Consider the following 26,138-nt stretch of genomic DNA (forward strand, 5'->3'; position numbering starts at 1 on the left):
TGCACCTGTTCAGTTTGCCGTTCACTATCACCATTGCACTTTGAGAAGAATATATTGCTTCTATTGCTCTCAAAAAATTTTCACCACATTCCATAACTTTCAGTTGTTGTAGCATAAATTGCCAATGAACATTATCAAAGGCCTTCTCAGCATCCAAACAAATTAGAGCCAATTGTTTCTCTGGATGTTTCATAATATTCCAAGATATTACAAACTGCTCTGACATTATCTTTCAAATATCTTCTAGGAAGGAACCCTATTTGGTCATAATGTATTGTAGACTGTAAAACTTTCTTTAAACGTTGTGCCAATACTGTGGCAAAAAATTTATAATCCACATTTAAAAGGGAGATTGGATGATAGTTTTTAATATCTTTCAGATCAGTATTTTCTTTTGGAATCAAAGATATTGTAGCTTCTTGCCATGAAACTGGTATTTGGCCTTCCTCTTGAATCTTTTCAATAAGACGCTTAAATGGTAATAGTAAAGACTCCCCATAGGCTTTGTAGAATTCTGCAGGCAAGCCATATGGACCCAGGGTTTTGCCATTCTTTTCAGGATGCCATTGCATCTCCAAGTTCCCTTACTGTTATCGGTTCATTTAGAATTTTTTGTTGCTCTTCTGTAAATTTATTTTGGTTGATATATTCATCTAAATCTATTTTATGGACTTACTTATCTTCATATAATTTTTTATAGAACTGTTCCACGATTTGACATACCTCTTGCTTTTGAGTTTTCTCTTTATTATTCTCATCTTTCAGTATCGTAATTATTCTTTTGACCTTTTCTTTTCTCATCCTATAAGCCAACCACCTTTCAGGCTTATTGGCATGTTCAAAAATTTTTTGTCTAGCATACCTCAGTTTAATCTTTGTCTCCTCCATAAGAATCAAGTTAAATTGGTGTTGCATTTCTTTCACCTTTTTTTGAAATTCATGTTTCGTCGGTTGTTTTTTAAGATTCTTTTCAGCTTCTCCAGATTATTTTCAGTTCTTTCTTTCTTTTTCTTAATACTATACCTAATTGCAAGCCCCCTAAAATAAGCTTTAGCAGTGTCTCAAACTACTTGCATCTTTACATCTTGTGTTATGTTCTGTTTAAAAAAAGATTCCATTTCCACCTCAGATTCTTTAAGAAAGTCTTTATCTTTCAAAATTGAGATATTTAGCCTCCATGATCTTCTCATTCGTGTACCTTTGAACTTTATCATTACAGGACTATGGTCTGAAATAACTCTTGTTTGAATTTCTGTCTCAACTAGATCTTTGATCATGCTTGCAGAAAGCCAGCACATATCAATTCTTGACCAAGTTTGGTGGCTGGAAGAATAGTAAGTGAAATCTTTAGAGTTAGGATATCTTGTTCTTCATACATCAACCAAATCCAGTTCTTCTGCTAATTTCCAAAAACTTACTGGCAATTGAAGACTTTTACTTTTAGTCTGTTTGTGCGTTTTTTTATCCAGTTGTCTGTCAGAGACTGTACTGAAATTTCCTATTAAACAATATTCTACATACTCCAAATTTGATAATTTGAGATGCAAATCTTGAAAAAATTTCTCTTGTTGATCGTTTGGGGCATAGATATTTGCAAGTAAAAAATTTTTATTATCCACTGCAATTTCTACTAATAGAATTTTTCCATCTTCAGAAGCATACTGCAATTGTGGATTAAATTTGTCTTTAATATATATTGCCACTCCCCTTTTCTTCTTGTTCATGTCTGTTGCTGTTAATAAATTACCAAGTTTTTTTTCCAAAAGATGTTGATCTTTAGTTAAAATATGAGTTTCTTGTAAGCAAATTATGCCCATTTCTATTTTTATCAAATATCTAAAAGTCTTCCTCCTTTTGACAGGAGAGTTAAGTCCATTCACATTAATTGAAACTATTGAGGCCATTATGGGTTTTGCTTATCATTATCTTTCCTATCTTTTTTGGATTGCTGTCTTATGTGATATCTCTGTGGTTCATTTGGATTCTCTTCACCAAAACTTTCTTCCTCCTCATCATCATCCTTCTTTTTCTTGCCTTCTTTTTCCTTCACTCTATCCAGAAAATTCTGAGCTTTGAAAATGGAATTTATCCTGTATCTATGGTAGGTGAAAAGGCCTTCTGGCATTAGCCACATGTAGGGTATTTCTCTTCTTCTCAATGCTTGGTATTCTCTCCTCTTTTGTCTCACTGGCCAAGGTACCTCTCTTAAAATTTTCACCATGTTTCCAGCTATCATCATAGGTCTGTCTCTTACTTGCTTCAAAATGTCATCTTTAGTCCTCTTTCTTGTGAGCTTCAAATGAACTTAACTAGGTAATTTATTTCATCTTGTGTAACTTGATGGCACCCGTCTAACTTGATCCAACTCTTCTTCCATCCTCTGAGGAGTCACCCGTAAAATTTCAGCCAAGGCTTCACTTAAAATTTTCTGTAAATCTTCGGTTTTCTCTTCTAGTATATTTTGAAACCTCAACATATAGGCAGCTCTGTCTACTTCCAACGGCAAAAGTCTAGAATCATATATATTCTGTTCTTTTTCCAGATGTTCCACCTTCTGGATATTCTCTGTCACCTGACCATCTAATACTTTTAAGGCTTTGTTAGTCTCAGCTGTCTGTCTGCTGTTTTCCAAAAGCTCTTGTTTAATCTCTGCCAGCTGTTCACCAATATTGTCTACTTTACTAGTCAGCTGTGCTATAGCAGTCATTAAGGTGTTTTGCATTTCTTTCATATCTCCCTGCATAGTCATAAATTTCCCTTGCCCAGCTGGAACATTAGGTGACAGAACTGGTGGCTTTCCTTCTCTGTTTTCTTTTTTTTTACTGTTTCTTTGAAACCAATCCCAGCTTTATTTTCCATTCTTATTAGAATAAGCACACAAATCCAGTAACGCCTCTTCAGAGTTTGTTTTGAAACTCTATGTTCCTGTTTATAACAGAGAAGCTAATCTCCACCAAGCAATGCCCTTATTATGAAATAGTTTAAAAAAGAAAACAACCTTCTAGCTTCTATCAACAATTTGTGGTAGCCAAAACAATAATATGAATAACAGTAAACAAAACTTTTTAGTCAACCACACTTAATAGTCAATGGGCAAAACAATTCAGTTCACAGCAACAAAAACAATTCACTATTACAAGTCCTCTAGCAATACTAATTAAGTTGAAATCTAAGTCACTACAACGTCTTTCAACAACTTCAAATTTCAGCAACCTCAAGGTATAAATTTGTAATCCAGGGCTGAACGCCCTATTTGTAATCCAAAAGTGAAATCAAGAATTAAAAATTAAGCCAATAATCCCCCCCAAAAAAGGAAACCAGGCACTCCCAAGAAGAAAAGCAAAAAATAATAGAAAATAGGAATAAGTTCTCATATTAGGTAACGCAAAAAAAAAAAGAAAAAAGAAAAAAAAGAAGGGTGAATAAAAAAGAAATCCAAAGGCAAAAATATTTAAACAATGTCAAAAATATTCCAGTCACAGATAAAAGGAAGAAAAAGAAAAATACAAACAAGGTTAAAAGGTTACATCCATATCATCCAACAAGAATAGGTAAAAATCCACTTTGGAAATTTGCAGAAGTGTTCTTCTTCCAGTCAGAGATCCTACTACCGTATGTCTTATAAATCAGTATAAAATATCCAACAGCATTTAAAAATCAGTTGGGACTCTTATAAATTCATTCAGAGCACTTCAATTTAAGCTTCAAAGTATTTTTAAGCCAGCTGTCCTTCACATCCATATAAACTTGCAAGCAAACAATTTTCCCAAAATCCAAAACTTTTTTATTCCCCTAAAGGGTGTTTAAAGCAGATCAGTTAGATTCAGCCATTAAGTCTCTTGTATAACTAAAGATTAGTGTGATTCTCCTCATGCAGGTATTATAAATATTACCAGGCTAGGCAGAAACTTTTACAAGCCTTGAAAAAGGAGGAGAGAGAGTCCCCCCCCCCCCCCACTTCTCAGTCTTTTGCCTCACATGAAGTCTGCTTCAGTCCTTGGTTTCCATTTCCCTGCTTGTCAGGAATACTGCCATTCACATCAATAATATGAAGGAACACTTACAGTAGTAGCAGGATCAATGCAGCTTGTCTTAGTATTGCAGAAATTTAAAGTCCAAAATGTAGACCTGTGGCTAACCCTCTTGCCATTTAAAAATGGCGATTGGAATGAAGAGGTTAGGAGCAAGCGGGATCGGGGGGGCAGCCGCCTCCGCTGACACTCCCGTTCTACCGCTCAAGCACCCTGCCTTCTGGGACCCTTCCTGGGCCCCAGAATCGAGTCGTCCTTCGTGGGTGACCCCTCTAATGATCCTATTTAGAGGCGGCTCTGGATGCGCCAGTGCGAGCCGCTTCTAACCACACGTCGCCAAAACCGGAAGTCTGAAAGTTATTTTGTTTTTGGCAGCAACATGAAATGGGAATAAAATACAGAATTACACTGCTGTAATTTATCCCATTGTGAAGGATAAAGGTTTACCTTTTAATTGCTTAATTGTGCAACAGCTGCATGCCACTTTATTTTTTGTTTACTTCTTTCCAGATTTTTTTATCTGCATAACTGAACATTCTAAACCAGTTTATTTTGAGGCAGGTGCTGTTTATTTTACTGGGTTTATTTCAAGTATGCAATGTATGATCTTGATCCTATGCATAGTTCCTCAGAAGCTCTAAATTTAGTGGGGCTTATACAAATTAGAAACCTATGCATACTTACCTGTGAAGAAGCCCTACTGAATGTACAACTTTCTTCCGATAAATATGTACAGTGTTATACATAAGTGGAAGAGAACAATTAATATACTATAGCTAATGTTAAACTTTTCCTGTTAATTTTATCAGAGAGGCAGTCAGTTGTGGATCAAACCAAGAACACCTGTCTAAGCACAAGTTTTGAAGACTTGTAAACCAGGTTAACTGCTGTCCCATCAGAAATCCTTGAAAAAAAAACACTGAGCTTTTCTGTAGGATTTTTTCCCATCATGTTGCTTAACATTTCCTGATTTCTGCATGCATTTTTGTGCCTTCAATTTTTCCTTCGCCTCTCCCCGCCCCCCTCTGTTCTTTTGAGGCGCTTTTATCCAATCTTCTTCTGGAAGCTGATTTTGAGTCAATTTTCTCATGCACAGTGTTTCTGTCAGTCTTCTTTGTCCCACCTGCTCCCACCCACCTCCAGCCCACTTTTTGATGATTGGACAGCCATAATCGTCAAACCAGCCCTGAAGACATGTGGTTTCATTTTAGATTTTGGAAAAAATACAGTAGTATATTAATATATCATTGTAATAATAGGTCTAGAAGATTTGCTGAAATCCCAGCTTTTATTTTTTTTAAGCCTTTAATTCATTTCCTGGCAGAGATATGCCTTTTTCCTTTATCTCCCAGACCTAAGAACATAAGAGAAGCCATGTTGGATCAGGCCAATGGCCCAACCAGTCCAACACTCTGTGTCACACAGTAGCCAATGTGTGTGTATACACACACACACATATATATATATCTACTGTGGCTAAAAGTCACTAATGGACCTCTGTTCCATATTTTTATCCAATCCCCTCTTAAAGCTGGCTATGCTTGTAGCCTCCACCACCTCCTGTGGCAGTGAATTCCACATGTTACTCACCCTTTGGGTGAAGAAGTACTTCCTTTTATCTGTTTTAACCTGACTGCTCAGCAATTTCATTGAATGCCCACGAGTTCTTGTATTGTGAGAAAGGGAGAAAAGGACTTCTTTTTCTACTTTCTCCATTCCATGCATAATCTTGTAAAACCTCTATCATGTCACCCTGCAGTCGACGTTTCTCCAAGCTAAAGAGCCCCAAGCATTTTAACCTTTCTTCATAGGGAAAGTGTTCCAAACCTTTAATCATTCTAATTGCCCTTTTCTGCACTTTTTTCCAATGCTATATTATCCTTTTTGAGGTGCAGTGACCAGAATTGTACACAGTATTCCAAATGAGACTGCACCATCGATTTATACAGGGGCATTATGATACTGGCTGATTTGTTTTCAATTCCCTTCCTAATAATTCCCAGCATGGCGTTGGCCTTTTTTATTGCAATCGCACACTGTCTTGACATTTTCAGTGAGTTATCTACCACGACCCCAAGATCTCTCTCTTGGTCAGTCTCTGCCAGTTCACACCCCATCAACTTGTATTTGCAGCTGGGATTCTTGGCCCCAATGTGCATTACTTTGCACTTGGCCACATTGAACCTCATCTGCCACGTTGACGCCCACTCAACCAGCCTATAATTATAATAGTATATAAATATAACTTATATGAAGGGTAGCCACTTCTGGTGCCAGAAAAAAGCGATGTGGTATGAAAGGAACATAGTGCTTCATATAAGATTAAGAAATAGATGGGTAGCAGAGCTGCTTTCATTTTAGGCTTCCCTGTAGAAAGTCAGTAGAGGCTTGCATTAACCCTTCCAAGAACCAACTTCAACCCCAGCCCTGAGAAAGCTACCTTTCCCCTCCAGCAGGCTTGCATATGCCAATGGAGCTCTGTCACCCTTTCTCTTTGGCCCTAGCCTGTGTTCATTTTCAACCTTCTTAAAGAATTAGCTGTGACACAATTTATCAATATGAGCAAATATAAAAGGAGTGTGTGCTGTGACAACAATAATGACAGCACCCTCCCCTTGAAAGTTGTTTATTTAAGGCACATGCAAAGAAAATAAACTGACTCCACAAGTGTGAAAATGCAGATGGAGGGAAAATGTGTGGAAGATTCATTCCCTAACAGATTCCAATGCTTGTGAATCAACTGCCAAGAAAATCGGGATTAAGTCAAGCATGCAGAAAAGCCCATTGTAATATATGGAAGTGTTGATTGATTAGAATTATTTTTGGTGACTTGGGTAAATTTATTCAGAAGGCAGATTTTTACTCAGTTTAGAAGCAAGGAATTACGGTAATTCTTTCACGCAATCAATTCCTATGCCTGTTAACTTGGAAATATACTTCACAGACTTCCAAATTCCATAGTTTGCGAGACGTTAGTCGGCTAGGAAAAAATAAGCAGCAGTTTAGCAGCACCTTCTAAGTCCTTAAGATGCCATCACACTTTTATTTGAGTGGGGCTTTCTCCCAAATGAGTGCACACTGAAGGCCAGCCTTAGCCACTGTAGTAAAACATGCCCCGTGAGCAGGGCCGGATTAACAATTAGGCAAATGAGGCACTTGCCTATGGGCCCTCATGACTTTGGGGCTCCGGGGCTAGCTTTCCTGCCACCCCAATTTTCCCCCCACCCCCTGCAACTAGTTTGCCTCTTCCTCCCTCAGCCCCTTCCCCTCAGCTTGCCTGCCTCACCTCCTCCCCATCGCCTCCCCCTTCATCTGCTCGCCCCCTCCCTCCCCGTCAGTTCCCTCATTGTTGCTTTGCTGTTCGTCCACTTCCCTCTTCACCTGACCCTTCCCCGTTGTTTCCTTCTTTGTCCGCCTGCCCTGCCTCCTCCCAATCTGCCAGCCCAGCCCCAGAGAAATCCATCTCTGGAGCGAGAAAACCGCTTCTGCGCTCGCTGGGCTTGCAAGGCATTTTTGGCTGAGTCAGGCGGGGAGGAAAGGGAAGCCCTTGCAAAACTCCATCTGGGCTCTGGCTGAGTGGTGGGCAGCGGGCACAGGACACTTCCCTCCCGAGAAGCAGAAATCCGAATCGCCTGCAGCAAAACAAAGTAGAAAAACCAGCCAGGCAAGCTGGCTCCATCAGGCTCGCCTGCCCTTCAGCAGCTCCTCAGCCCCTCTTCTGCATCTGGCAGCGCCAGGCCAACCAACACTGGCTCTCAGAGAGCAACAGGACAGGAAGAGAGGTGGATTGGGCCGGCAACATCGCTGCAAAGCTTCCTGCATTGGGAGCTTATTTCCCCACCCCCCTCGGTAACATGCAGGCTGCCTCTCTCAGTAGCAGAGGACAGATTTTTTGAAAAGTTCCCTTTGCTCTTTCGGCTGCCTCCCCTCTTTCTATCAAGTGCAAATGAGGGAGGGGGGCAACAACTTCCCTTTGTTCCCTGGGGAGGGGGAAGGGAAAGAGGCAGCGGAAAGCCCATGTTGTCCAGGAGTGCCTTGAGAAGCCCAGCAAAGTTTCCCTCCAGGTTTTGTGTGCAGTGCTTCTCTGGGATGGCTGCTCCAGAGCCTCCAGTCAGTTCAGCAAGAAAGAGTCTGGATTGTTTCTGTGAGTCAGAATGGTTTGCAGGTTTTCTCTCTCTTTCTCTCAGTAGCAGAGGCAGGCCCTGCGCTAAGGGTGAAGCATGTTTGGGGGCGGCGGGGAGGTGGAAGGCGGCTGCGGGAAGTCAGCAGCAGCTGTGGGGAGGCAGCGGAAGGCAGCAGGAAGACAAAGGCAGTTGCAGAGAGGTGGCAGGAAGGTGGTGGTGGCTGCGGGAAGGTGGCGGAAGGCAGCAGCACCTGCGGGGAGGTGGCAGGGAGGCAGTGGTGGCTGCAGGAAGGCAGCAGTAGCTGTGGGGAGGCAGTGGAAGGCGGCAGCTGTTGCAGGAAGGTGGCAGGAGGGCAGCAGCAGCTGCGGGAGGCAGCAGAAGGCGGTGGGAAGACAGAGGCAGCTGCGGGGAGGTGGCAGGAAGGTGGCTGCAGCGAGGTGGCGGAAGTCGGAGGCGGCAGCAGGGATATGGTAGCAGCTGTGGGAAGACAGCGGGAAGGCGGCGGAACAGCAGCAGCTGTGGGGAGGCGGTGGGAAGGCAGCAGTGGCTGCGAGGAAGAGGAGGGAGGTTGCGGCGGGAAGGCAGCAGCAGCTGCAAGGAGGCGGAAGAAGACAGCGGGAAGGCAGCAGCGGCAGGAAGGCAGCGGCAGGGAGGTGACCAACCTTATGTATTGTGCTGCACGGGACTCTCTCACTGGTCTCTCCAGTAATCCTGACTTTATTTTCCTACTCTTCCCTCTGTGAGGGTCTGCTTGAAATCCCTGTCCTGCTTAACCATTCCAGACAGTTCAGCAGAAGCAATATAGACTTCATCAAAGCTGGCCCCGCCTGGCAGCCAACTATAATCAACGCTTCACATGAACACAGACTTGAAACGGCCTTATATAAATGAAGGGAAAATATAAGGGGAGCCATTTCTTATTTTTGCACCTCCTTAAAAATATATAATTTGGCCCTGCCCCCACAGCTGTGTCAAAGGGGCTTTTGAGGTTGCCTGCAGGCTGAAGTGGGGCAGGCGCTCTGTCTGAGATAATTGGCACCCCCCCCCCCCGAGTTTGACTGCCTAGGGGCACGGGCAGTGGGGTGGGTGCTCCAACTCGGAGATAATTTGCGAGGGGGGCCCCAAGATTTCGACTGCCTAGGGGCCTCCACAGGGTTTAATTCCGGCCCTGCCTGTGAGTTATTAATTCCGACAATACAAGAGTTTAGACCACACTATGACAGGGCCCCTACAATACCTGAAAATAATCTTCCACAGCACAACGATTTATTTCCCACAAACTTATTTTGGATTGATTTTTCCCCCTCCTCTACCGCTACACATAAGGATGGGACACCTCCTCATCCCCCTACCTGTCCATCTCTGATCTCGTCCAGCGACACCACCAACTACCGCCCCGTTCCCAACTACGCACGCGCGCCTCCTGAGTTTCAGCCAATCCAACAGCGAGTTCAGCGGCGCCTGCCCTGTTGTAGGCCTGTCTTGGTATCGGCGTTCAGTCTGTGCTCACTGCTTCCGGTTACTGAAGAAAGCTGGCTGAGCCTTTTCGTCGTCAAGGCGACGTCGCTCTTCAGGTGAAGGGGCCGGCCGGTTTATCTCTCAAGTGGGTAGATTAAGCTTTTGGGGCTTCTGGTGGTGTCCTCGTCCTCCCCCCGCCCTCTTCCTTCCTCCCCAAATTACGCACAGCCCGCAGTACCTTTTGCATTAGTGTAGACAGCCTGATTTGACGTTGCAGCTAAGCCTAAAAGGTGATAAAGAATTGATCAATAAGAGCTAGGCACCAGCCTTTTCAATATTCCTTTATGTAACTGGAAAAAATTAGGCGCTAATACCTCAATCTTGAGCTGTTTTCTATCTTGGCATTCAGCAGTGTGGCCGTTCATTGATCCTTTTGCTTCCAAAGTAAAGAAGAGTCCCAGTGGCACCTTCATGTATTGCAACACCCGTTTATGAATCTATACGCTCACCAGAGAGAAACATAGTAGGTGGCTTTTGGCCCTAAAAACAAGAAAGCAATAAATTATGTGGGAAAATTAAGGAACTGAACAGCACCAAATTCTAGAAAGGAAGCCATTATAGTATGGTACCGTAAGAATGACGTAATACTGTGCATATTCAGCACTCAGAGTTGTTCATGTGTATTATCTTGCTCCAATATTTACAAAATCCTTATAAAAGAGATTATATTACTATTAAAAAAGGACATTTCTAGGAGGCAGCATAACTTAGTAAGTGGGGCGTTGGCTCACAGTACAGCATTTGCTTTGCATGCAGAAAGCTCCAATACCTGACCAGTTAGAAAATGAGCTGTGATCCCGAATTCAGATAGCACTGATGCCATGACCTTTACTTTAGACAAGCCATATTCTTCTTCATGAACAGGTGAAACTGCCTTGTACAAAATCAGATCATAAATCCATCTAGATCATTATTGTGACTGATAATGGCTCTTCAGGGTTTCAGGCTCTGTCAGGTATTTAGTGATGCCTTTTTCTTGACATTTTTAAAAAATGAATTGCTGGGGATTGAACCTGGGACTGTCTGCATGCTTAGTATGTGCTCTGTTAATAGGCATTAGCACATGAAGCTGCCTTATACTGAATCAGACTGTTGGTCTATGTAGTCTTTTCTGTTATTGTCTTTTCTGACTAGTAGGGGTTTTCAGGGAGCAGTCTTTTGCATCTACTACTACCTGATCTTTTTCAGTTGAAGTGGTCAGATATTTAACTTGAGGATTGTTCTGTGCGAAGAAAATGTTGCACCTGGAGCCACAGCCACTATATTATGATTTTATGAAGGTTGTTTCATTTTTTTACCCTTTTCTGTACCTTAGGGTTTGATATTGTTGCAAGGATGGTGAATGTCTTGAAAGGAATACTAATAGAATGGTAAGTGAAATGCTTTCTTATCCCAGACGTGCAATATGCCTTACATAACCATTCCTGATGCCCTCTAAGTGTTTTTAGAAAGTGGACTTTTGCCTAAAAAGACTTTGGACTGGCCACTGGAATTTTGATTGGTCATGCAGATTTTTAAAAACATTTCTTTTGGTAGCACTGCAGTACAGTAAGCTGTGGCAGTCATTTGGTGGCTGGCTATGCACATCATACTGTCAGAATTCCAAAGGTGCCTGAAACAGGTTGGGGAACCCTAGGATGAGCTAAATGGTAGTTTCACTACTATAGGTAACAGAAGGGTTACTAACTGGAGCTCTGAATCGAAGCTTTGGCACTGCTGTGAGACAGGAGGAATTGGAGAAGGCAAGAATTGTTTGTGAACAAGATGACTTTGGGCAACAGCAGTCCTAGACTTGGATGTACGATTGTTCACACTGTTTGGTGTTTTATAATCTTAGCTGAATATTCTATGTCCTGGTCATAAGGGATTAGTGCCCAAGTTATATTTGTGATGTGAAATTTTCCATCCTGGGAAGAACAGCTAGAACGTGCACCACCAAACAAAGTGCCATTCAGGCTTGCCAAATCAAAATAATATAGAAGGAATGGAAGGTAGGGAAGTTCTGATTGCATCTTTAAAGTGTAAGCTGCTTTAAGGATTTAAGATTTAAAAGTGTGCTATAAATCTAATAACAATATGTAAAATAACTGTCATGTTTCCTGTAGCATAGTTGAAGTCTGATATGATATGATCTGTTTAATTGTAACATTGAGTATAAATGTCATTCATAGTACTTTGTTTTTCAGATGAGCATCTGATAGGCAGTTCAGAGGGTAGCTGTATTGGTCTGCAGTAGAACAGCTAGATTCAAATCCAGTAGCAGCTTATAGACCAACAAGATTTTCTGTATATAAGCTTTGAGAATCAAAGCTCCTAGCTTTGACTCCTGGAAGCTTAATATCTCAAAATCAGTCTTCTAGTTACTGTGAATGCCACCTCCCCCTCCCTTTGGTAGTATCACTTAATTATATTGAACAAGAAAAAAAGTGTGTCCTGATGTGAATTCCTTAGTTCAACTGTATGCCATGATATGAAACAGGTATTTTTAAAACTATTTGTAAACTTGTTGGAACATCAGGCAGTATTAAGTATTATAGCTTTAGTGCGATCATTTTATTTTCATAAGTCTTCTAAGTACTCTTGGTTGCAGTCTACTTGGATCTGTAACCTTAGAATATATACATATACATTGTCAAGTTCTTGTGGGACCAGACTTCTTCCTCCATGAACACCTGTTCAGCAGAATTGTATTGTATTTTGCTAAGTTAATTTGGAAGTGATATATAATGAAGAGATTCACTTCTGCCTCTCAATAAGGACAGTTTTAGAATATTTTTATTTATACAATGATTCCTAATAAATTAATATTTTATCTCTTTCCAAAGCTTCCTAACTTTATAGTTAATTTTACACTTCACTAGAGTTTTTAATTGTTAATTCTTCTTCCAAAGATTTATCCATGCACAGAAGTATGAAGGTATGCTACAAATTATTAATGCACATTCATACACATGTCCCCTCCTGATCTGCCTAGTAGCTCTATTTATCTATTGTATTGTGTATACTGCCTTTCCTTGGTGTGCAAAACAGTTTACAGTAAAGAAAGTAAATTAAAACTTATTAGAATATTGACACATTAATGCATTAACAAAATCAAATTCCATTAGAATCAGGGGAAACCCTTTTTAAACAATACAGCCTTAATTCACAGATGTGTCCTTTGATATGACCATAATTTTATTTGTATTATTGCAGTGACCCGGCAATGAAGCAGTTCCTTCTGTACTTGGATGAGTCCAATGCCCTGGGGAAGAAGTTTATCATACAAGACTTGGATGAAACACATGTCTTTGTATTAGCTGAGATGGTTAACTGCCTTCAGGAGAAAGTGGGAGAATTAATGGACCAAAATTCTTTTCCCATTACACAGAAATAGACAGCAGAGCTGAGATTATCTTTGTCAGATTGGAGTCAGTAGATATGTATTTTTCTGTCACTTACTTGAAGGGATTTTGGCAGATGTCACTGTAATAACTGAACTGTTTATTTAAATTAATTTTTTCATAAATTAACTTTGTTTTCAGTGTGGAAGATACTCATAGGCAGCAATTTTGATAGTAGCCAGTAAAGTCTGTCACCACAAGTGATTTCAGAGTTTACTAATTTTGAATTTGTTACATTTTTTGTCTAGGGGAAAAATCACAGCTTTCTCTGTTACTTTTTGTTAGAATTACCCATAATAGAGAAGATGATCTTACATCCTACGTGTTTGTGTCCATTTGCATTTTCACATTTTGATTTAGAGTATAGAACTGGCATAATAAAATAGAAAAGTAGGACTACCTGCTAATTAATTGAAAAGTCCTGCAAACATAAGTTTTAAAAGCCCAACAAAAAGGATTCTAGTGTGAGTGCTTTATGTACTTTCTTTAGCACTGTTCTATAAGACAGTAGCTGGTTGTTTAAGAATTTGGGGGAATGCTTCCTCAAACAAGGATGCATTAATTATCATGGCCTATAAGTTTCTTATATTCATTTGACAAGATTTGACCATGATGGGGCAAGAATTAATTTGCAAGTGGTGGCCTTCACAACTCCAGACCAATGATCAGCATTTGTTAGGAAGAACAATTAAATGATTCAGCAAGTGTAAAGAGAGATGGTAGCTGATACAGGCTATATTAAGGTATTTTGCTGAGATCTGTGTCTGAATTGGCATCTAAGGCAGGCCAGATTATTTTATTTTTATTTATTTATTTCTGTAAATTTATAATCTGCCCTTTCCGATAATGGGCTCAGGGCAGATTCCAACATGGTAAAACAATTAAAACCAGAAATAAAAGAGACAATCAAACGGTTAAAACAGTTAAACTATTAGATCAGAATTAATTTAAGGCAGCATGGATGGTGTGAACACATAAATTGAGACATAATTGTCACAGACAACAATTGACATCTTTTGAACTATATCGGCCTGATTTTTAGCAATCAAGATGGCAGTCAGTGCTGGGAGGCCAATTAGATGGTATAATAAAATAAGGATGCCCTGCTGCCTCAGACCTGGTGGAACAGCTCTGTCTTACAAGCCCTCTGGAATGGTAACAAATCCAGTAGGGCCCAAACCTCCATAGGGAGCTGATTTCACCAGGTCGGGGCCAGGGCTGAAAAAACCCTGGCCCTGGTTGAGGCAAGCTGGACGTCCTTTGGGCCAGGGATGGTCAGAAGATGTGGCTGGCCAATTGTAATGACCTCAGGAGCTCATATGGGGAGAGACGGTCCTGCAGGTATGCCGGTCCCAGGCTGTGCAAGGCTCTGAATGTCAGTACTAAAACCTTGAAGTAGATCAGGTACTCAGTTTGTAGCCAGTGCAAACTGCACAGCATCAGCCAACTGCTTGCCTGTAAAGGCAATTCAGTCAGCAATTGTGCTGCTGCATTCTGCACCAGCTGGAGTTTCCGGATCAACCTCAAGGGCAAGCCTGCATAGAGCGAGTTACAGTAGTCCAGCCTGGAAGTGACTGTTGCATGGATCACTGTAGCCAAGTCCTGAGGAGCCAGATAGGGCACTAGTTGTTTGACCTGCCCCCTGAACTCCAATGTCGGCAAGGCGGTGGGTCATTAGGTCGTAATCAACTGTGTCAGATGCTGCTGAGAGATCTAAAAGCAGTAGCAGCACTGACCCACCTTGATCCAGATGCCTTCTAAGGTCATCTGTGAGGGTGACCAGAGCAGTCTCTGTCCTGTGACCAGGATGGAAACTGGACTGGAAGGGGTCAAGGACAGATGGATCTTCCAGGAAAACTTGAAACTGCTCCGCCAGCACTTTCTCAATTATCTTGCCCAGAAACGGTAAGTTCAAGACTGGGCAATAATTGGCTAGGAGCATTGGATCCAGAGATAGCTTCTTCAAAAGCGGGCAAACCACTGCCTCTTTAAGCTTGACTGGGAATACCCCTGATTACAGGGAAAAATTGACAATCTCAGCCAAGGGTCCCTGGATGTCATTCCCACCTGTTTTAACAAGCCAGGATGGACATGGGTCTAGAGGACAAGTGGTGGGCTTCACTGTAGCCAAGATCCTGTCCACATCCTCCTGAGAGATTAGATCAACAGCAGAAAACCAAGGAGAAAGCCATAAATGTTTCCTATGCCAGAAGATCAACTCTAGAGGTTGAAAGATTCCATATCATCCTGAAAAGCTTTATTGGACAAGATTCTGGTGCTGTAATAACAATGGTGAAGAATGTCACTCCATGTGGCCTGACGAAGATTGGATCTTCCACCAATCTCACTCTAGCAGTGTCTCAATCCATTTAATATCTTTTAATGACAATATATCAAAGAGCTAGTGATCTACAAAATGAGGAAAAACAGTACCAAGGAGCAATTTTGCCAGTTGTCTCCAACAATCCCTTCTCATTTTAGGTTGCTAAGGAATAAACAACACTGCCATTCTGGCTACAAAAGTCCTTCAGTTTCCAGGATTTCAAGAGATCATTAGTCTTTGGCTAACTTCAATAGCTTACCAGCATTGTGAATGACAGAGCCTACCATGACTTAATTAACTAATGATCTGATTGTGATAGTGGTCAATTCGATTCCACATACCAAGTCCCTCATTTACTGCTTAGTGCAACAAAGTAAAGCAAGTGTGTGTGTGTGTCCTTTCATAATGCCCTTGGGACATCTCCATAGTTGCTATGGTGACTTGAACATGGCCATATAAGGTGGCCTCTACATGGATAATGAAATCTCCCAGAACAAATATGAGTTATTCATCACTATGCCAGAGATCAACTCTGCTAGGGAGTAGGGCAGCCAGTACATCAGTACTATTCCTAATCAGTCTTTGGAACTCAGCAGTAAGTTATGTAACTTATGCAACTAGAGTAGCCTGTGATAGAATAGGATCATTTGTCTCATTTGTACAGTCCTTGACAGATCTATACTCTCCTCAGCAATAGTATTCCAGAAGAATTGTTTTAATTTTAACAGACTTGACATGAAGCAGCATCAAGATCAAACTGGAGGTTGTAATAGAAGACAACACACCAATATCATGTAGTATAAGGCAGAGGTTAGAGAGTAAACACTCTTGTGTCTCATTTATGTCGCACTAGCATACTGTATACTCATATGCTACATGGATGTTAAAACCGCTCCTCTCCAAAAGCCTTACTAGGCAAGTCCCCCTAATATCTGCAATACTGTATATAACAATATGAAGCATATGTTCTTTCTTCTTTTCATGTCCCCATTTTATTTATTATTAAATTTATACCTTGCCTTTCCTCCAAGGACCTCAGTAGCATACATTGCTCTCCCTTCCATTTTAGCATCTGAACAATCTTGTGAGGTAGGTTAGGCTGATCACATGAAGATTTTAAGATTAGGAAGTGGTTAAATGAATGTCATCCATATAAGTTTAATAATGCTTAGTGATAGACAAGTAACTACTGCAGCCTTCCTCTTTATGCAGTTAAGAGATTATGGAATTTTTCACACAGCCTAAGTATTCCGGTAAGGCAGCTGGCCAGTTACTGAACAGTAACATTTCTGCTATCATTTCAGACAGACCCGTTTCAGTAACTGGCTGCTACTGGAATACTTTTACCTTTTTAGACAGTCCTGCAGCTGTCCCAGAACTGAGACATGCCTCAGTCATTATTCACAAAAAGCAGTTCCCTCCAGTTTTCAACCTCTCCTTCTGGGCTGAAATCGCTATAGGACACTGTGAAATGCCCTGTAGTGATTCCAGGAGCGCCAGCTGTTTTTGCACCTTTTCTTGCTGGACGGCACGCAATCTCTGATTTTTTTTTAACGTCAGGCTAAAATTGCTATAGCGCTATAACAATGTATCAAAACAATGCAGCAGCACCACCATTGGGATTCCTGGGCTCCATTGAGATGCCTGAGATCCCTGCTGTTGACACTTGGTAACAAATACCCCATTGGATACACAGTTCAAGCAGAAGAGCAGGGCACCAGGCATTGGTCTGTCACCTGTTGCTAACACTTCCATGCCCACACGGGAGTCAAGGGAATGTGATGGGTTTCTAGGTGAGTCTGAAGCACATGTATGGGTGGGGGCTGTTGCCACCTGGAGAGAAGTTACCCATAGGACTGCACGTTTAGGTGGGAGATCAGCTGAACAGTGAATGGTGAGACAGATGTTGCTAACCCAGCCTGATGTGCACCCATCCATGCCCACAGGCTGTTGGCTAGAAAATGACTTGCAGCAGGTATAAAAGTCAGGGGGGAAGCCACATATTTCCAATGGGGTACTTGTTACCAAGTGTCAACAGCAGTGATCTCAGGCATTTCAGTGGAGCCCTGGCATCCCAATGGTGGTGCTGTTGCACTGTCTTGATACATCGTTATAGCGCTATAGCACTCTTAGCCAACATCCCCCCCCCCACCAAAAAAAGGTCAGCGATTGCGTGCTGGGCAGCATAAAAGGGCACAAAACAGCTGGTGCTCCTGAAAGCGAGATAAAAGTGGAACAGTGTAAAATGGCTCACTTCAAACATGGAACCATACCACAACTAAAATCCTCTATCTGAAACTCCTATCTCTGTCTCAAATTACTCCAGGACTGCATAATACTGATTCCCTTCTGATTTCCTTTGGTGAGTGTGAAAAGCCCCTGCATCTTTTATAGAATGGGCCTATCCATCAGAGAATGCTAGATGGTGAGAAAGAGCTTGGATGATCCAAGTGTATGTGAGGGGGTGGTGTTATTGGATAAATGCTGCTTCCTTGGACTTTATTTCCATAGATCATTTATCCATCACCCATAATAACAATATTGTCTGGAGTGTGCAGTATAAACCGTTACTTGTTAAAGCAGGTAGATAGCTGGTTTGGATTGAATAAAAACACCCAGTCAATATATTCAAACATTTGTGTTTGCATTTCAGAGCTACTCAGTGCAAGGCTTTGCCTAACCAGTCAACTCCTTTCCTTTTGTCAGCTATTAGCACAGCTGCATGGATTTTCTGCCAAGCAAAAGTCAAAGAACTCACAAAAAGACAGTTTTGTTATTCATGCTAATTAGGGGAAGACTTGTTTTTGATTTCACAAAGAAATCTGACCCTACTTGTACAGGCTAGGCAGTTCACTTGGCTCTTTGTGCACCCTTGTAGAACTTCTGATAGAAAGAGCTGGTTTTATTTTACAGATGTGGCCAATTCTTTTAAGCAGTTTTAGATCAATCAATGCACAGTGGTGCATCTTCCCCACATTTCATAATGATTACTGTAGTCAATTGATGGTAGTTGGTGGTTCCCTCAATCCATCAAATAAGAACAGGCACCAATGCTTGAAGATTTGAGGTCTCTATCTCATCCCAGGCTCTTGAATTCTCCTCCTTTTAGGAGCCTGCCAAATCAGAATTTGGGTGTAATCCAAAAGCAATCTAACTGATGTGAGATTTCAAAGACTATATTAAGGTATTTTGCTGAGATTTTTGGCCCTCTCTGAATGTTATGATAAGCTAGAAGGTCAATGAATAAACAGATACATTAATTGCCTATTAGGTATAACTTTCCTCTTGTCCAGTTTAGCTCAGTGCAACACAATAGCAAATGATACTAGATAACTTTTGACTCTTCCTTTGGCAACTAAATGTCTCCTGATTTACCAAAATGGTAAATTCTTATTCCATTTCCATGTGCCTTCTCCAAACACCTAAATGTACTATCATTGGGGAATCCAAGTGGGCAGCCATGTTGGTCTGAAGCAGTTGAACAAAGCAGGAGTCAAGTTGCACCTTTAAGACCAATGAAGTTTTATTCAAAACATAAGCTCTCATGTGATAAAAGCACACTTCTTCAGATGAGGGACCTTATTCCCTTGTCTGAAGAAATGTGCTTTTAGTACACAAAAGCTTACATTCTGAATAAAACTTTGTTGGTCTTAAAGGTGCAACCTGACTCTTATCTTTAGGGAATTTAATAATGTTTGCACCACAGGCATATATGGAATATCCTAACAGCCCTTGGAGAGAGAAAAAAAGGGATGTAAACATTTGTAATCTTGTAGTATACTTCTTGCACCAGCATCCTCTGAGCCAAATGTTTTCCCAGTATGTAAAAACATACTATTTGCTGAACAGATGTCATTGTAATACCAGAACTGAACCATTTCAGTGTGCTTTTACTGCATCTGTAATTTTAATTTGTGTCATGTCAGCATTTTTCTCAGCATAAATATAAACTAAGGGTCAATATTCTGCACTCTTATTTTGAGAGTAAATTTCATCATCATTTATTAATTAAATGTATGAAATGCCCAATCCCTATTACTAAGGGGCTCTGGCCAATATACAACACATGATAAAAACATTAAAAGTCATAAAGTAAGTACATAGACAATACTAACACACCAATCTAAAAGAATCAGGTGACAAAAATGACAATTGCTTCCCAGTTCTGGACTGTGACCACCTTGTGGGTAGGGGGGAGGAATAAAGCAATCTAAGGAAAAGGAGAGTAGTGAAGAGTACTAACCAAAATGGAAACCGTCACTGTCCTCAACCAAAAGCCTGGCAGAACATCTCTGCCTTACAGGCCCTATTAAACTACAAGATTCTGCAAAGCCCTTAAGGTGTTTGCTTATTTATTTATTTTAGTAAATCTCTATTGTGCCCATTCCCCATAGGGTTCAGGGTGGAGTACAACATATGATAAAACAATAAAATACAATAAAACATTCTATAAACAGACAACTCAACAGCACTCAGATTACCATGTCATCACATATTACCCAGCCTAACCATCTCATATCATGGGAGTTTTTATTCCATTTTCTAGCACAGATGACAGTGCTGGCCGGGGAGGCCAACCAGATCAAGAATAGACGCCTGTAGCCTCAGCTAAAAGCCTGACGGAACAGCTCTGTTTTACTTGCCCTACAGAAGGCTAATAAGCCAGGTAGGGCCCGGATCCCAATAGGGAGCTGATTCCACCAGGTTGGGGCCAGGACTGAAAAAGCCCTGGCCCTAATTGAGGCGAGGCGGGCGTCTCTTGGGCCGGGGATGGCCAACAGATGTTGGGAGGCCAAACGCAATGAACTCCTGGGCATATATGGAAGGAGATGGTCCCGCAGGTATGTTGGTCCCAGGCTGCATAAGGCTTTAAATGTTAGAACTAAAACCTTAAAGCGGATCCGGTACTCAATGGGCAGCCAGTGCAGACTGCGGAGCGCCAGCCGAATGCTCACCCATAAAGGTGGTGCAGTCAGCAGGCGAGCTGCCGCATTCTGCACCCGCTGCAGTTTCCAGATCAGTCTCAGGGGTAAGCCAGTGTAGAGCTAGTTACAGTAGTCTAGTATGGAAGTGACCATTGCATGGATCACTGTAGCCAGATCCTGGGGTGATAGATATGGTGCTAGCTGCCTGATCTGCCAAAGATAACAAAAGGGAGACCTGGCAACCATCATGATCTTGGCCTCCATGGAAAGGGAGGCATCCAAGGTCACTCCTAAGCTCTTCACCTGTTGGGCTGGCACCAATGTGGCACCATCCAAAGCTGGAAGCTCGATGCCCATACCCAACCCACCCCGACTCAGGTACAGGACCTCCGTCTTAGCTGGATTCAGTTTCAGCTGGCTCTGTTGTAACCACCCAGCCATGGCTTCCAATGCCTCGGACAACTGGTCAGGGGCGGCGACTGGCTGGCCACTCATCAACAGATAAAGCTGGATGTCATCAGCATACTGGTGGCAACCCAGCCCAAAACCTCGGGCAATCTGGGCAAGGGGGGTGCATACAGATGTTAAATAATACTGGCGAGAGAATAGCTCCCTGCGGCACTCCACATATAAGTGGATGCCGCAAGGAAGTCTGCTCGCCAAGCACCACCCTTTGTTGCCGTCCCTAGAGAAAGGAGGAAAACCATTGTAAGGCCACCCCCGCGAACTCCGGCGACTGTGAGGCAGTGGGTCATAAGGTCGTGTCAAATGCTGCTGACAGATTGAGAAGTATCAGCAGTGCTGACCCGCCTTGATCCAGGTGCCGTCTTAAGTCATCTGTGAGAGCAACTAGGATAGTCTCCATCCCATGGCCCAGGCGAAAGTCGGACTGGAATGGGTCCAAGGTGGATGTCTTATCCAGTAACTGTAACTGCAATTGCTCCGCTACCACTGTAACTGCTCCACCACCTGTAACTGCTCCGCCATCACTTTCTCAACTACCTTACCCAGAAACAGTAAATTTGAAACTGAGAGTTCCACCAGGTTGGGGTCCTGAGAGTTTGGCTGAGAGTTTCACCAGATTGGGGTCCTGGCCCTGGTCAAGGGCAACTGGATATTTTTACGGCTGGGGATCACCAGCAGATTGCTATCCAAGGAATATAACACCCTCCAGGGGAAATGACAATGTGCATAAGATTAGGCTGTTCAGTGCTTAAAACCACCTAGTCATTTTGTGGGTGGAGTGGCCATTAGAGGCCATAGTTCAAAGCTCCACATCAGCTCTTCACTCTACCAATATTTTGCCTTCCTCCAAAATCGTTTTGACAAAATATTTTTACTCCTGAATTTCTGTTTCTTGCTAAGGGAGGAAGAAATGAACATGAAGTTTAGGAAGAGAGCAAGTGTCCCTCCCATTTATAAGTTTATAATTTCTGAAGAAAATTCTGCATTGCATCAAACATGTACAGACTAGTCTGAAAAAAGCGAGAAATCACAGCAATAATGAGAGCTCTTTTCAACATATTTATCATAAAATATGTGTTATGTATGTGATACACTGTATAGATGTTGGGTTGCTAGTTCCTGCCTGGCTCATTGGAGCCTTAAACCTGCAGCCACTGAAAGAGGCCAAGGACTCTGGTCGGAGGCTCACAATGATATAAGGTGACACCGAGGAACAGTGGGGGCGTTGTAGTTTGGGGCTGTAACAGGAAGGAGAGCTGAGAAAATCATGCTCTGCTGGCAGAAATCCTTCTGTCAGTGGGAACAGTCTGGTGGATCTAAACTATCACCTTGGCTTTGTTATAGACCTTTTCACAGGTAGAGCTGTAGTGGTGGTTCCTCCATGGAAATTACTTACTCTATTGGCACAGCATCATTGGAAGTACTAGCAGATGACCACAAGGGTTGCCAGCTGACCAGAAAAACCATAATGGTCCTTCCTATAGCTTTAAGAGCAGATCTATTAAATTCAACATATTCTCTCTCTCTCTCGTACTGCTCAAACAGCTACTGCCTTCAGCAGAAGTTAGAACAAAAATTATTTTAAAAGACCTTACTCAGTATTATTTCTCTTATATTTGATTATTGCATCTATGAATTTTGCCACTGAGAGGGTGACATAATAGTTTGTTTCCAATAGCAGCCATAACACCTGGGCTCACACATTTAGCAGTTCCTTATTTTTAAGTAAAGCAGGGACTAAATTAGCCCTTCATTCATTGAATATAGGGCACCCATAATCATATGTTCAATTTTATCAATCAAAAGCCTTTATTGGCATATATCAGATTATAAACAAACAAATAAACAGCTACAGAAATAATAGAACAGTCATATGCAGCTATACATTGGACAATTGATCCTTGATTACCAGACTCAAGAATAAAGCATTTTTTTCAGTTATTTCAGATGACAAATCATTCAGAAGATGGCAAACCTTTACAATGTCTGAGCAGCCTATCATAATGAATAGAATTGGATCTAGAAACCTAAGGCGTATAGTATCATATAAGGGATAATAAAGAATATAGGACAATGAGTCAACTTGTTTTAAATTACATATACATAGTTTTAATGAAAGTGGGATTTTTTTATATCTACCATAGGTAACTGCTGATGGGATTGTATTGCATCTAGTAAGGGTAAATGCTCTATGCAATTTTAGAACATGGAGAGTTGATAAATAAGAAGGCAGATGACCAATAGTTGGGGAAATTCCAAAATTCAAAGGGGAGAAAGATTTGTTTGCAGCACTCATTAGTTTTTGTAATTAAGTATCTAAAATTCTGCGTTAATGACATAGTATGCATTTGTAAGAGGCAGTGTAAAGAGAATCCATAGACAAACCTAAGGTGATTATTTTCCTCTCTATGCAGGAAATCCATTTGGACAAGGAGGATTCAGACAGCATTTGATATAAATAACTCCCACAGTTGGCAGAACAGTGCACACGCAGCCAATATTTGATTGATATAAGCCATGCTCTAGTTTCTAACATATTGAGGCCTGTTTCTAGACAAAGAGTGGCATATGAGGCACAGCATGGTAGGCCCATAATTTTCCTAGCAAATTTGGACTGAACTCTTTCGATATCAGACCCAAAGGCACCAATCCAAGTTGGAATACCATACAATAACTGCAGGATTACTTTGACCTTATAGGTTTTCAAAGCTGCTGGAACAAACTGGTTGCCTCTATTAAAGAAAAACCGGGAAATGGCTGATGCAGTAATGACTGCTAAGTTAACTGCAGATTTACGGTGACATGACCAGGACATATTGTAACTAAAATGGAGACCTAGGTATTTAAAATGCCTGACCTGTTCTATTTCTTTCCCATTGAATAGCCATTTGTGGATTTTATAAGACTTAGCAAAAACCAGAAACTTAGATTTTTTGTAATTCAGATGCAATTTGTTTTCTTTAAAAAAAACTGAGACATCTGTTCAACAGTCGTCTAAACCCAACCCTCGTACGAGAAAGGAATACTGTGTCATCCGCATATAGCAAGATGGGTACGCACGTAGAGCCCAATTTTGGGGGGAGTGGCAGTCTACTTCTGTTAGTACAGGAGCCAAATCACTGAGAAATAGATTGAATAAAAAGGAGCAAGTATGCATCCTTGTTTAACTCCTTTATTGAAGGGAATTTTAGGTGTCAGTTCTGCAGTAGTTGAAGTTTTGATTTGGCAAGTGGTGGAGGAATGTAGAGTTATGATTAGTTTGAGAAGTCTCTTATCAATGCCCAATTGATGGAGTTTAATCCATAGTCGCTCTCTATCTACAGAATCAAATGCCCCTTTAAAGTTCAAAAAAGCTGCATAAAGTTTGGAATTCCTAAGGATAGTATATTTGTCAGCCAGATGTGCTAGAGTGATACAATGATCTACAGTAGATTTACCCTTACTAAACCCAATTTGTTCAGGGCCTAAGACTCTTTGCTGGGACATCCAAGAAGTTAATTTAGTTAATAGATGCTTGGCGTATAGTTTGCCTATAATGGAAAGAAGGCTGATTGGCCTGTAATTAGAAGGAATTGTACAGTCACCTTTCTTATAGATCGGGTCTACAACTGCATTTCGCTAAGCATCAGGGATAAGTCCCGTTTGATTAATCATGGTAAAAAGGGGAAGCAAGAGGGACAGACCACCATTCCGGATGTAACTTTAAGAACTCCGGGGGAATCAAACCAGGGCTGGGAGCTTTCCCAGTTTTCAGTTGGTTGATTAATTCTATTACTTTATCTAGTGTCACAGGAGGACAAGCTTATCATAAAAATCACATGGCTTAATGATATAATCTTGGTTTTGCTGAAACAAGTCAGAGAAATATTGAAACAATGCATGATGGAATCACAGACGGGGAGAAGCCCCACACATTCAGACCCTGAAGTTATAGCCCAGAACTTCTTAGAATTGTTTAGAATAGTGGCTTGGTATAGTTGATCCCACTATGGTGCAAATACTCTTAATTTTTTCCTTGTCATGCTCTCCCTTAGCTGTTTTTTTAACCTGGAAGTACTCTAAAAGAAAAGAGGGGTTGTTAGAGATTTGGAATTATCTATAGATATTACGTAATTGAGTTTTTAATACTCTGCAGTCTTCAGTGAACCAAGAGTTGATGCCCCTGTTGTTCTGCTTTGTGGAATGATTAAGTTTTATACTGAGTGACTGAGAAAAATGGGAAATCAGAGTATTGCAAGCTGAGATCTTTGGTGTGGGATCCATGCTATCAATTATAGAGACTCTAAGATCATAAAAAGATCTGAGTTGAAGTAGTTGAGATGCCACCTGTATAGAATGGTCGTTCCATACAATTTTAGGTAAGATTTCTGGTTCAGAGGTCAGAGAAATTGGTGGATGGAAAGGAGCAGCAAAAAGGCTGGTTCTAAATGTTAGGATCTGAATGTTAGGATCAGAGGCAAGTGGTCACTAATAACAAAATCCCCAGTCTCAAAGTTCAAAACGCAAAATTCCAAAAGAGGAGACACTAGAAAGTAATCACGCTACATCCTATTATAGAAACAAAAGTGAATTTGCTGGCTTTAGGGAAACAGGTAAGTCCATTCAGCCATACTCTATGGAACTGAAGGCAAAATTTAGTAAGATGCAGGCCAGCTGAATTTATGTAGCAGTCTTTAGATAATCTCTTTGAGGAAAAAAAGAGGGGGAAGGGTGTCATTCTGGTTGACTTCAAGAGCTCTGAAAAATATCAGGTGGTCCCTGCCTACTCTCGCATTAAAATCCCCAGCCAGAATAATTTCAGCATTTCCATTCTAATGTTCCCACAAAAATAGACAAATGTTCCCAATGTTGTGAAAGGGCATGGCTATCTAGGGCAGAGGACACATATAGATTAACAATAATCAAAATGGAGCTTTCAAAATCAAGTTTGACAGCTTGTTCTGAATAAGTATCCGATGGTAACATAATAGCTCTACAGTTTAATGATAAGGAAATGAAAATAGACAGCCCAACTTGAAAACGACCTTTAGGTTTGACTCTATAGGCTGGGAGACAGAAGGAATTTAATCCTTCTAATTGGCTCACATTGTGAGACCATGTTTCCTGCAAAAGTATGATATCAAAACTTTTTAAATAACTAAGAAAATCCGTGTCATTAACCTTACTCCTCCATCCTGCAATGTTCCAGGAAATTATTTTTAATGTGGTTGGAGGAGGAGTAATTGAAAGTCAGTTTGCTGCAGAAAGTTGGTCAAGAGAGTTGTTTGTATCATGGAATACACAGCCATTGGCTAAACCACTTTGAAGGTCGGAGATTGTTTCTTGCAGGTTTTGCTGAGTTACTTTAAACCCCTCGCTAGGGGGGGAAT

General features: G+C 41.3%; 2 protein-coding genes across 2 annotated transcripts in view; one reads left to right on the plus strand and one right to left on the minus strand.

Annotated features, from left to right (window-relative positions):
• SERAC1 (serine active site containing 1) overlaps positions 1 to 9,590 on the minus strand; it is a 45,327-nt gene extending 35,737 nt beyond the window's left edge. Inside the window, exon 1 of the mRNA XM_060241419.1 lies at positions 9,508 to 9,590. Coding sequence (XP_060097402.1) covers positions 9,508 to 9,515 — 8 coding nt within the window. The 5' untranslated portion in view covers positions 9,516 to 9,590. The remainder of the gene's footprint in view (positions 1 to 9,507) is intronic.
• A 39-nt stretch (positions 9,591 to 9,629) lies between these two features.
• On the plus strand, positions 9,630 to 13,370 carry GTF2H5 (general transcription factor IIH subunit 5). The gene is made up of 3 exons (XM_060241432.1): positions 9,630 to 9,729; positions 10,989 to 11,043; positions 12,869 to 13,370. Exons 2-3 carry the CDS (start codon positions 11,009 to 11,011, stop codon positions 13,047 to 13,049), a joined length of 216 nt encoding a protein of 71 aa, XP_060097415.1. The 5' UTR covers positions 9,630 to 9,729; positions 10,989 to 11,008; the 3' UTR covers positions 13,050 to 13,370.
• The last annotated feature ends 12,768 nt before the right edge of the window (positions 13,371 to 26,138 follow it).

This window comes from Heteronotia binoei, chromosome 1, assembly GCF_032191835.1.
Source record: "Heteronotia binoei isolate CCM8104 ecotype False Entrance Well chromosome 1, APGP_CSIRO_Hbin_v1, whole genome shotgun sequence".
Lineage (NCBI taxonomy): Eukaryota > Metazoa > Chordata > Lepidosauria > Squamata > Gekkonidae > Heteronotia > Heteronotia binoei.